General features: G+C 40.5%; 1 protein-coding gene across 2 annotated transcripts; it reads right to left on the bottom strand.

Moving 5' to 3' along the window:
- Positions 1-895: 895 nt before the first annotated feature.
- On the bottom strand, positions 896-11,451 carry fktn (fukutin). 2 transcript variants are annotated; one of them, XM_026356763.1, is made up of 10 exons: positions 11,192-11,451; positions 10,786-10,842; positions 10,505-10,705; positions 10,271-10,417; positions 10,061-10,191; positions 4,773-4,905; positions 4,498-4,627; positions 4,246-4,379; positions 3,923-4,047; positions 896-1,519 (listed from the first exon to the last, which is right to left on the bottom strand). In XM_026356763.1, the coding sequence occupies exons 1-10, from the start codon at positions 11,291-11,293 to the stop codon at positions 1,306-1,308; spliced, it is 1,374 nt and encodes a 457-aa protein (XP_026212548.1). In that variant the 5' UTR covers positions 11,294-11,451; the 3' UTR covers positions 896-1,305. The 2 variants fall into 2 exon arrangements, with proteins under 2 accessions (XP_026212548.1, XP_026212549.1); XM_026356764.1 differs by having other exon boundaries at positions 10,505-10,702.
- Between the last annotated feature and the right edge of the window lie 848 nt (positions 11,452-12,299).

Here is a 12,299-nt window from a genome sequence, read left to right as displayed (position 1 = left end):
GAGGAACGTAAACAGAGATTAATATGGAGTGAGAAAACTCTGGTCAAATAATATGGACGAAGTCCCACAGCCAAAAGTTCAATATCAGGTCTGCATACACGCTCTTTCACAGTGACATGACCAGGATGGCACCACCTGTTGTTAATGAGAACATCACCCCCCCCCCCTCCCCTCTCGCCTCCTGTCCCAGCGCACGGTGCTGAAACCGTCTATATTAACACTGGAGTCAGGAATACCATCATGCAGCCATGTCTCTGTGAAACACATTAAACTACACTCTGTAAAGATTTTCTCCATCCTCACCAGAGCTGTCAATTCGTCCATCTTATTGTCCAGTGATCTCACATTACCCATAATCAGAGAGGGGAGATGAGGTTTGAATCTTCTCACCTTCTCTCTGAACATCGCTCTTCTCCGTTCCTTATTTCCTCCTTGTTGTTTTTTGCCTCCTCTACATCCCCTCGTTGTCCTTCTTCTGATCTCTTCTGGGATGTTTAAAGTCCCGGGCAAAGTTTGATCCTTTACTCCGGCCGTCCTCAGTAAGATCAGCTGATCCCGGGTGTAAACAGAGGAGCTGTCTCCATGGTGATGGAGCAGCTGTTGCGCTCCGGTCTTTCGGATTAGTGAGAGAATGAATCCAAAGGTAAAAACGGACATAAAAACTCTCTCGAACAACATGATGTGAGAGGGTAGAACTTAATTTCAAAACTAGTAACTTATCTACACAAAAGGAATAAAAATAATAAGATAAAATACAGAAAAAGACATCACAAGATGAGAACAGCGGTAAATCGGCTGCAGCAAGGCTCGCGCCTGCGCACTAGTTTGGTTAAACTACACAAGGAATCGATGACTTAACTCAGTGTTAACTGTGTCAATGTGATACAACAGTATGGAAGTTAGTATGTTTTGTTTATTTACTGTGAAAATACACACAAACACACTTATCACAATACAGTAAAACTGAATGACTAAAAAAGACTCTTTAACACATGGAGCCAAAATAAAGACTTAAAGTATCAGGATTTATGAATTCAAAATAATAAATGGAGCCTTTAAATAATGAAACAATTACTTTAATTCAATCTTAATTATCATTAATACTGACTATGAAAATATTATCATGACACATTTTTAGCTGTATTGCCCAGGGTTGGGTTTATAACATAATAATCAGTAGTAGTATTTTGATTTATTCACTTATTCTTTTAATAAGGTTGCTTAAAAAAACAAAAAACAAAAAAATAAACAAACAACATTAGTTCAAAATTTTTTTACTCCACTTTGTTATTATTAATTTTTTATTCAGTAAACTTGAATAAGCTCCGCCCACTCCTCTGGAGGCCACACCCCGTTCTCCTGCACGTTACTAGGCGACGATTTCCAGTCCCAGCTCATCACTGGGACACTCCAGGTGGTGCCATAGTTTGCGGTCACGTAATCAAGTGTTTCACATGGAACGCGAACTTTTAGCTCAAGAAGCTCTGCCCAGCAGAGTGAGAACCGTGGGAAGATGTACCTGACAAGAAAACAAACACAAATCTGATGGAAAAAAACAGACTTTATCATCTGACACTGGGTAAAACGCAACAGCCCTGGACAGTTAAACTGAGTCTAAAAATTACATCATGATATTTCAGGGAACTTATTTTCAAAGTGTGTCCCCAGAAATCTGTGGTGAAAAACTCGAACTTATTTCGATGTCTATGCACTTGTTAGTTTCATTTTGGAGTTTGGAAAAAAAGTGAAGCGAAATCTCTCTGTAATAATCTCTCCCTCATTCACCCGTCTGCAGCTCTCTAGAAACAGAATACGGAACTATGAGGTCTTTAAGATAAGATGGAGCCTGATTATTAAGTGCTTTATATGTGAGGAGAAGAATTTTAAATTCAATTCTGGATTTTACAGGGAGCCAACGGAGAGAAGCTAACATAAGAGAAATATGATCTCTCTTGCTAATTTCAGTCAGAACTCTGGCTGCAGCATTTTGGATTAACTGGAGGCTTTTTAATGAGTTATTGGGACAAACTATTAATAATGAATTACAATAGTCCAGTCTGGAAGTAACAAATGCATGGACTAGTTTTTCAGCATCACTTTGGGACAGGATGCTCCTAATTTTAACAATGTTTCTCAGGTGAAAAAAGGCAGTTCTAGAGATTTGAATGAAGTATGAAGTGAAGGAGATATCCTGGTCAAAGATAACTCAGAGATTTCTTACAGTATTACTTGAAGCCAATACCAAGTCATCTACGCTAAGAATGTGATTAGACATAGTGTCTCTGAGATTTTTAGGACCAAAATAAATAACCTGTGTCTTGTCTGAAATTAGGAGCAGGAAATTAGAGGACATCCAGGCCTTTATGTCTTTTAAGCATGCTTGAAGTTTGAATAATAGAATGTGTGATGCCTTTCAGTCAAAACATGAATAAGTTAATGATTTAGTTCATAAGTGATAAATAAATAAGAATAAGTTGTGACAAAGGCAGTTAAAAAGTATTTGTTCTTTGTCAGAGTTAGAGTTGTGTATTTCAATTGATCTTTGTGAAGATAGGTGGTTGCTGAGTGAGCGCTCTTTCCACTCTCTGTTCAGTAGTACATCTTTGACATATTTTCTCAGTCGATACAGTTTTCATAGTGAAACAAAGTAGTTATTGTACATGCTGAATGTGCCCTTTACGTTTGTGCCTCGGGAAATATTTGTCTTTGCGAGTATAAACATGTTTATGGGTATTGAAAGAATGTTAGGATTGTTACCTGTAACGTGATAAAATAATGTGTGCATGTTGTTGAAATTAGCTTTATTCAAGTCAAGCTACTGAGTGTAACACACTAAATGTGTAACTTTATGTTACGTTATTTGTTAATTTAGTTTCTTTCAGTTTCTTTCAGTTAAAAAGATAAAAATAAAATAGAGAGCTATGTACTCTTCAGTACAAGGACACCAGTAAAGACAAGCCTTGTATGGAGTCTTCTATTTTTTGTTAGCTGACTGTCTAGCTGCACACAATACACGTGTTGTGAGGACAGCACAGATTGGTTTCTTCTGGTTTCATAGATAAATATAGCTAATAATAGCTATAGCTATAGTATAAATTAGTGTTTTCTAATAATATTGGGGGACACAGAACCCTGTGGAACTCCATAGCTAACTTTGCTGTGCATGGAATCATCATTAACATGTACAAACTGGACTCTATCTGATAGATACGAGTTGAGTGGTACAATGCCCAGTTCCTCCTGGCTACTTGCTGAGGTGTCCTTGGACAAGACACCAAAACCCCGTAGTGTAGCGCTGACATACCGTCTAGCAGCTGTCCAACCACAATTTCCCCAAGGTGATCAATAAAGTATTCATTATTATTATTTTATTATTAGCTCCCTTTTCAGGTACTAAGACATCGTGTGCATATGTCGTTGTGTAACTCTATCATTGAAATCGCAATTTTAGTCATGTAAATATTTCCGCCACACTCGTCTTGGATAGTATATTATGACACGACTGGATAGTGTAATGGTAAGATCACCGCCCTCCATAACTGGGGTTCAAATACTGCCTGTGACCTACCTCTGGTAGGGGTCCTTAGGCAAGATCTCATTACACTTACCCTGCCTTCGCCTTGTACGTCACTTGTAAGTCGCTTTGGATAAAAGCGTCTAATAAATGACTAAATGTAAATGTGAATGACACAGTTCTACTAGAAATGTTTATTTTAGAGCTGGCAGAGACAGCCATTCACAAGTAGAACATACAGTACAGTCTCCACACAATCTTGGATTTGAAGAAGGAAGTTCTAGCTTTGAGAAGGCTATCCACTCCTTTGTCATTGTCTATTTACTTGCCTTTTCATAAAGCTGCCAACTTTAAAAACAAACTGATGGAATTAAACACTTTCAATATGAAGGAATAAAAAAAACATACTTGAACTTTCTGCCACTCTTTGCCTGCGTTCCTCCGTTCCAAACAATATCTCCATCTTCGTAAAAAAAGAAAATGTCCAGTTTGATGTCGTCACTCAAAAACGACAGCTCCAGACTGTCCTCCACCTGCACTTCAAGATAAAAAATAAATAAGAGAAAATTTTGAGTTAAAAAAAAACATATTTCAAAATAAAACTCAGGACTGGTTCATAACAAATGTGCACAATGTTCATAAAATAGCTTGAATAAATGTTAGACAGCTGTAAATCCAAAAGGGACATTTTAAATATAAAATGTGATCAAACATGACAAGAAAGTTTTGACCTTTCCAAACTTGTGTTTGAGCAACAGACCAGCATCTCTGAACGCTGCAACGATGTCTGGCCTGAAATCTGCGATGAAAATGCCAATGTCGACGTCACGGCTGTATGAGATGATGCTGCACTGCCTGAACCAGCCTGTAGGGGGCAAGTTCCACCCGTTATTACACTAGAATGTTGTTAATGTACTGTCACATTACTGTGTTAGCATGTTAGCGTACTCTCACATTACTGTGATAGCATGTTAGCGTGTTACCCAGACAGGTGCCACTGCTGAGCCAAAAAGGGACGTCTAGCAGAGCAAGTGTTCGAGCGGCTAAATGAAGCAACGACTTCGCTTTCCTCCGAAAATCCACGGCTGCCTGCGACACGTCTTCTGGGTACAGCTACAGAGAAAAGCGGGGGGGGTGGGTTAAATTCATTTAAAAATGTATTTTAATTATTGTTTCAATTAACTTTTAATAGCAGTTGCTTTTCTCCCAATGTTCAAAATATTTCACTTCCCAATAAAAGCTCCGCGTTTGCGCTGACCTGCAGGAAGTTGCGGGCCTCGCGGTAATGGCACTCCAGGAAGTGGGCATGTTGCTGCTCAGACAGGAAGTGGGAAATGTTGCGTGGAACTCGAATGTCGAGGCCATCAAGGACAGTCAGGACCAGCTCCGGCCTGCAGGAGGCAACACGAAATGTATTTTAATGCCAGTCACAGCCTGGTCTGTCGGTCCGTTTTAGGTCCTGTGCTGTGTCCCCCACTCATGTCCGCCCTTGCCTGGTTGTCCAGTAATACAATAATAATAATAACTAATTATTATAATAACTTATTTGACCCCAACAGCAGTACCAGTCTGGTCTGGTTTAATTACGTTACAAACAGGGACTATATGGATTACCAGTTCAGCCAGCACCAAGCAGGTTCTGCTTATTCTGAATCTCCTGGGATAATCTGGCTTCACTGAGATCAACATGGTCCACCCTGGAAAACTGGTCACCAGTCGGCTCTGTGAATCCTTGGTTTTCCTCGGACCTCGTGTTTGGTAACAGTGTGAAATGTGAAAAAGTGATATTCTGCTGTATGAACTGGTAACCACAGGAGTCTGGATAAGTCATCACTGAAAACCAGTATTGTTAATGTGTTTAATTAAGTCCCAGCTCCATCAGCAGCCTCAGTCTGAGGAGTCGGGTACAGGTTCTGTTGAACTTTAGGAAAAAAGAAACATGATTCCGTTTATTGTATTATTGATTGGTTCTCTCCTCATCTTAGTGAAACTAAGTAAAACTAAGTGGTACTGGCGTTAGACGTTAACCTGTCATCGGACAAACGTCCACATTTGGTAACTAATGTGTTGCAAGAGAATCGTAAGCCTTCAAAAGACGTTAAAGTTGAGGCAGATGGCCGCCCACTATGAACCTGGTTCTGCTGGAGGTTTCTTCCTCTAAAGGGAGTTTTTCCTCTCCACTGTTGCCTAAAGCTTGCTCAAATGGGATTGTTGGGTTTTCTCTATATTTTTTTGTATAAATATTTTCTGTAAGGTTTTAAACCTTAAACACTGTAAAGTGCCTTGAGATAACTTCTGTTGTAAATTGGCGCTATACAAATAAAACTGAATTGAATTGAATTGCATCAAAGAGTGTTTCAGGGTTCAGGGTTTCCTAAGTGACTGGTTCGGATTGGAGTGGACTGGACTTTGATACTGTACAAATATCAAACACATCATGTGTTTGATATTTGTACCAGTAGAGGATCAGTATTTTTATGAAAGTATAAGTGGTTAAACAGTTTTTCTGTGGTTATTATTTCTGAATTTCTACATCACTACCGATGTAGCTTACCTGTCGCCACTGTGTTTATTCAATATTTATTTTTAAATATTTATTTTTATTTATTCCTTTAATCAACTTAATTTCCCATGAGCATCACAGCTCACAGTCCATGGGGTATGAGACTGGACTGATCACTTCAGACCATCATCATCTTATAATTAGAAGATATGAGCACATCACCCCTATCTTATCTACACTTCATTGGCTCCCTGTGAAATTTCGCATTGATTTTAAAATACTACTTTTGACATTTAAAGCATTAAATGGTCTTGCGCCGCAGTATCTGAGTGGACTGCTAGTGTCTTATTATCCACCACGCCTACTTCGATCAAAGGATGCTGGCTGCCTGTCATTACCTCGTATCATAAAAACTACAGCTGGGGGCAGAGCCTTCAGAGCCTCTTACAAAGCCCCAAAGTTATGGAATAGCCTTCCAAATAGCATTCGGGACTCAAACACAGTCTCAGTGTTTAAGTCTAGGCTGAAAACCTATTTATTTAGTCAAGCATTTTTGTAAATAGATTTGGGAAGGACTCATGGACGTTGAGCATTATGGTGAACTGGTATGTTTAGATGCTGTCTTCCCAACTATCATTCAGGTTTGTTGATGGTGAAGTGTTCGGTTGCTCTACATCCCAGGGAGCCCTCATGTCTGTGTTTCCTTCTGGCCCACCCTTTTAGTTATGCTGTCATAGTTAGTCCTGCCGGGTTCCCTGCTGCACTCTTTACTAAATATACATTCACCTCAAACTTTATCTGACTGTGATCATATCTAACTGTTATCTCTCCTCTTCTCTCTCTTTCCCTCTTCCTGTCTCTCTGTCGAGCTACACGTCATTCCACCCTCTGCCCTCTGGACCTGTCTAACTCGTCCTGATGCCCAACTTCTGGCTGGAGATCTCGCCGCCTGGATCCACCGTTTGCCCTATGAGATGCGTTTGGAGACTGGAGTTGGTCACACACAACTATGAAGTCAGTCTTGGCCTCGGCGGACATCGGCACATGTTTCTCGGAGGTCTCGACTCAATGCTCGATAGTCAAGGAATGGAACAAGTCTGCCTGCAATTAACTAACTGGACTCCATATTAACTTAAAATACATTAACTGTTATACTGGACTGCTGCCTACACAGCATTTAATCACCCATATGAGGATGGGTTCCCTGTTGAGTTTGGTTCCTCTCAAGTTTTCTTCCTGTTGGCTTCTCAGGGAGTTTTTTCTTGCCACCGTCGCCCTCGGCTTGCTCATCAGGGACAATGTGATTATTATGATTTATACACATTCACTGTTCGTATACTGTTCTTTGGTTGTGTAAAGCTGCTTTGTGACAATGTCAATTGTAAAAAGCGCTCTACAAATAAAATTGAATTGAATTTAATAATTATAATAAAGTTTATTTATAGAGCACTTTTCTAAACATATATTACTAAGTGCTTTACATAAGAGAACAAAAAACACAGGTAGCCCAACAAGACCAGCTTGAGCAAGTACTGAGCAAACAGTGGAGAGGAAAAACTACCCCTAGAGGAAGAAACATCCAGCAGAACCAGGCTCAAATTAGATTGCCGTCTGCCCCGACCAGTTGGGGTGCAGGAAACAATAAACAATAATACATTTACATTAAGTCATTTAGCAGACGCTTTTATCCAAAGCGACTTACAAGGGTAGGCAGCGTAAGCATAAGGAGGTCTTGCCTAAGGACCCCTACTGGAGGTAGGTCACAGCTGGGATTCAAAACCCAGTCTCCCACATGGAAGGTGGTGATCTTACCACTACACTAACCAGCCGCTGGTTACAAACAAAACAATAAACAATAATACAAACAAAGCTTACAACAACTACAACATCAGTCCTTAATAAGACCAGTTCCAAAGGAAAGACATTAATCTAAGTTAATAGGACGTCGTCCTTCATTAGGAGTCTTCCCTGTTTAAAGGAGATCAGGAAAAGCTATGAGGTATGTTTTAAGGAGAGATTTAAAATATGAGAAGAAGATACTGGCAACCAGTGTTAGGAAGCTCATACATGTTCATACTTTCTTTTTCTAGTTAAGAGTCTTGCAGCTGAGTTCTGAACAATCTGGTGCCGATTAATAGATTTATGGCTGAGACAGGTGAACAGACTGTTGCAATAGTCAAGACGTGAGGAAATAAATGCATGTAAGATCACTTCTGTATCATGAAATGATAGGATTGAACATATTTTGGCGATATTTCTGAGATGATAAAAACATGTCTGAACAAGCTTAGTGACATGATGCTCAAAGTTAAGTTTAACATCAAACCAAACACCAAGACATTTTGCAGTGGGCTTAGAATTATCTAAGAGAGAATCGGTGCAGGGCAGAATGTGTTTGGCTATATGTTGTGAACTGATAACAACTATTCTGTTTTGTTAGAATTCAGCTTTTTATCTCATTTATATACTGCTGTAAGGAACTCAGTTCTCCAGGGTCAGAGATCTTAAAGGGACAGTACAGCTGATTGTCATCAGCGTAGCAGTGGAAATAAACAGTGTTTATGAATAATATGTCTAAAGGCATCATGTACAGAGAAAATAAGATTGGCCCCAACACTGGACTTTGAGGGACTCCATATTTTACAGGAGAAAAGGATGACTTGCAGTTATTACAGGAACACAAAACGATCTGTTGGACAGGTATGAAGAGAACCAGTCCAGTGCGGTAACTTCTATTCCAGCCCAGTGCTTTAGCTGGTCCAACAAAATGTGGTGGTCTACTGTATCAAAAGCAGCACTAAGATCAAGGAGGACAAGAATAGAGCACATACCAGCGTCAGAGGCCAACAGAATGTCATTAGTTACTTTTGGTAGGGCGGCCTCTGTACTGTGGTGTTATAGTTGTCTGCAGCTGAATCAATGTTTAGACACATACCTTTCTAAAATCTTAGATATAAAAGGTAGTTTGGAGTAGTCCTAGTCCTGTTTCTTCCAAAAGAGGTTGCACAGATGCAATTTTAAAATAATCTCGCACACGTCCAGTGGACAGAGAAGTATTGAAAATATTCAGAAGAGAGGGAGCAAGCGAATCAATGAATGAGATTAAGAACTTAGTCGGAATGACGTCAACTGGGCTGGAAGATAGTTTCATACTTGAGACACTTTGTAGTAGCTCAGATAAGGACATGGGAGGAAACTGGCTCTCCTCATGTTATTCTGAGCTACAGTGATAGATCTGGAATAAAATCACCTTTGTGCTGGTAAATGACAGCATTCATCTTTATTGTGTAATGATAAACTCTCCAAAGTGACCCATTAAAAGCCTGACACAGCAAAACCACTTGACTCAGCTATAATAATATTGATCACTCTTTAATATTTATCAGTGTAAACTCTTTTGTCCCTGTCACAATCCCGTAGGAGTGATGACTCGGATTTTCCAATCATCTGATTGGTCAGTGTTCACCTGCTCTGGAGCAGGCTAGCCATGCAGCATCCGTTACCATGGTGATCTACTCAGATTAAGTAAACCAGCTTCTAGATAAAGCAAAACTGGGGCTAAGATCACAAGGTCACTAATCCACCTTTGGTTTTTCCAACGTCACGTTGAGCTTATTGTTCTGGGTTCAGGTTTACTTGTGTAAACAGGGTGACAAAAAGGAACAGGAAGTCAGTTCATTTATGGACGATGGTGCTGATTGTGGGTTTATATATATGGTCTAGTCAACAACAAGCGGGCTGGATTTAATTATTCCAGATCATTAAACCACTTCTTAATAGGGTTTGAAGAATAAACATCAGGATTAAAATATCCACCATTACTCATTTGATCTGTTTAGAGACCCACGAAGAACAACTGACCTGACTGAATTTTCTTTACTTTTATATTTTATGTACTGTAGTTTCTACTGTCAATTTCAGATGATGTATTCAAATTCATGTATAAATAAAGTTAATGTTGTGATAATTAACACAATGTTTAATTCTCTGTAGATGCTGAACTGAGCTACTCAGTCAGCGACTCATGTTTTCAAGTGTGTTACCTGTTGTAGGCTCCAGCGTGACGTCCGTAGTCGAGCAGTTTGAACGGCGCAAAGTTTCGGTCCACGTTTGATTTGAGGCGTAATGGTCCGTTCCACAGGTAGTTCCCACTGCGCTCGTACAGGAACACCACCTGGGCAACATACTGAGGTTACAGAAGACACGCCACACCAGAAACCTAAAACACGCCACATCACTTCTGCCCCACCCACCTGGATAATGTAACCGTGGAGGCGGAACAGGAAGTGCAGGGGGATCTGTTCTCCTGACAGGGTGTCCAGACTGCCCAGCCGTGGGTCATCTCCCCGCAGCTCCAGCAGCTCGAAGCCTTTCTGCTCAGCAACCAACAGGAAAGCAGGCTGACCGCAAAAATAAAAGTTCAACAGTGTCACAGATATTATACAAAAAGGAAACCAAATCAAACCGAAGATCAGTTTGGTACTCACTTCAAGCTTCCACGCACTGGCAAACAAAGCAAAAGACACGACTGGTCGGCCGGTGCACAAGAAGGTGCAGTGCGACTCAAGAACCAGACGGTCACGCTGCCGCACAGCCTCATGGGAGAGCAGCGTGAGTGCAGCTGTGTCTGCAAGAAACAGCGGCAGACCAAACCTCTGCGCTAACAGCAGGAAAGTCCTGACGGTCTGCTGCACAGACACAACAGAGGCAACAGGTTATAGTGGCCAAGTAGTAGCTAACAGGAAGCTAACGGCTCTCGGTGACTCACCCATTGGAGGTCAGTGGCAGTCAGGTGACCTGTTCGGCTCAGAATGTGGGGGCCAGGCTGCAGAAGAAAGACAAGGCTAGTAAAAACTTCATCCGATGGCTCTGTGTTAAAGGAAAAGTCTGATAAAGAACAGCTATTTAGGTGGCCTATGTTCTTGTAGTTTACACGCTTACCGTATCTTCTTGTTGTTTTTGTTCAGGCTTGTTGGACATGATTTCAAATAAAATACATTTATTGGTTTTGCTGTTTATTGTTTATTTTTAATTGATGTCTTTTGTCTATGTGTCTCCAAAACCTTTCATGGAGAATTTACTGTTTTAATGTTCCAATGAAACTCGAAGTCATTAAGTCGTTTAAATTCTGAACAAATAAAAAAATCTTGGTTTTGCAGTGACGTCATACCCACCTTGCTTACGTATTTCCGGTAGTAATACAGCTGGAACAGCAGGAACACCGAGCTGCTGACAATCAGCAGTGACAACACGGCTGTTCGGTTCACACGAGGCATCCGGTAACAGTGCACGTTAACTCGGTCCTCATGACGTCCTTACCGGAGCTTCCGGCTGCAGATTACCTGCGGGAAAGAGGTCACAGTGGCGCAAAAATCGGCGAGCCGTGCACAACCCCGACATCTGCCGCCATCTTTAAAAACCGGAAGAGGAAGACGCTTACTGCAGGGACTTTTCACAAGAAAGCGTGAAGACGTTCGCAATAAAACCCCCACGACAAATGGTGGTGAAATAAAAAATGTAATAGAATTGACAGGATGAAATTAGTCAAACTAAATGTATAATAAAAAAAAGCTTAATAAAATATAAATTGTATACGTATTTTATGTAATACATTTGGCCCTGATCACAATGGTTAGGACGCCACAATTATTCTTCATCTATGTACAATTCCCAATTAAACGACAATAGAAAACAAAGTGAAACCCAGATGATAATGAAAATATATCATGCAGAGAAAGAAACACCACCACAGCCCCGATGGCGATGTGCCAAAATTATTTTTCATTATTCAGAATTTTTAACCCAGAAAACCCGATTCCTGTAGTATCAATTCTTTTCCGGTTTCTGGTTAGTTAGAGTTAGAGTTGCAGAATTCACTGAGTTCACTAGCCTGGACTTTAATCTGTCTTGAATTCCACAAAGAGGACAACAGTGGAATACAGCGGTGGTTCTGAGTTTTGAGCAAAGCAGTGAGATTTCTGCTGCAGTGTTTCCTCACACACAGCAGTCACACAGAGCAGCAGTAGGAAGTTCAGGTAAAGCCAAACTTAAACCCCTGTTTTGATCTAAACACACATTATCGGAAATATGCAGGAAAACAACAATTCCAGGCCCCTGCGCTGACATTTCTGTGTGTTTTTAATTTTACGTCACACGTGATTTACTGCTGATGTGTAAAACTACTGATGTGTAAAACTGCCTTCGACTCTATAGATCACAACATTTGAATAATTAGAAATACAGACCGGCCGATGTTTGGATGCTGAATCAACACGCAGCACC

The sequence above is a fragment of the Anabas testudineus genome, chromosome 12 (genome assembly GCF_900324465.2).
Source record: "Anabas testudineus chromosome 12, fAnaTes1.2, whole genome shotgun sequence".
Lineage (NCBI taxonomy): Eukaryota > Metazoa > Chordata > Actinopteri > Anabantiformes > Anabantidae > Anabas > Anabas testudineus.
This window is presented reverse-complemented; position numbering and strand designations above follow the sequence as displayed.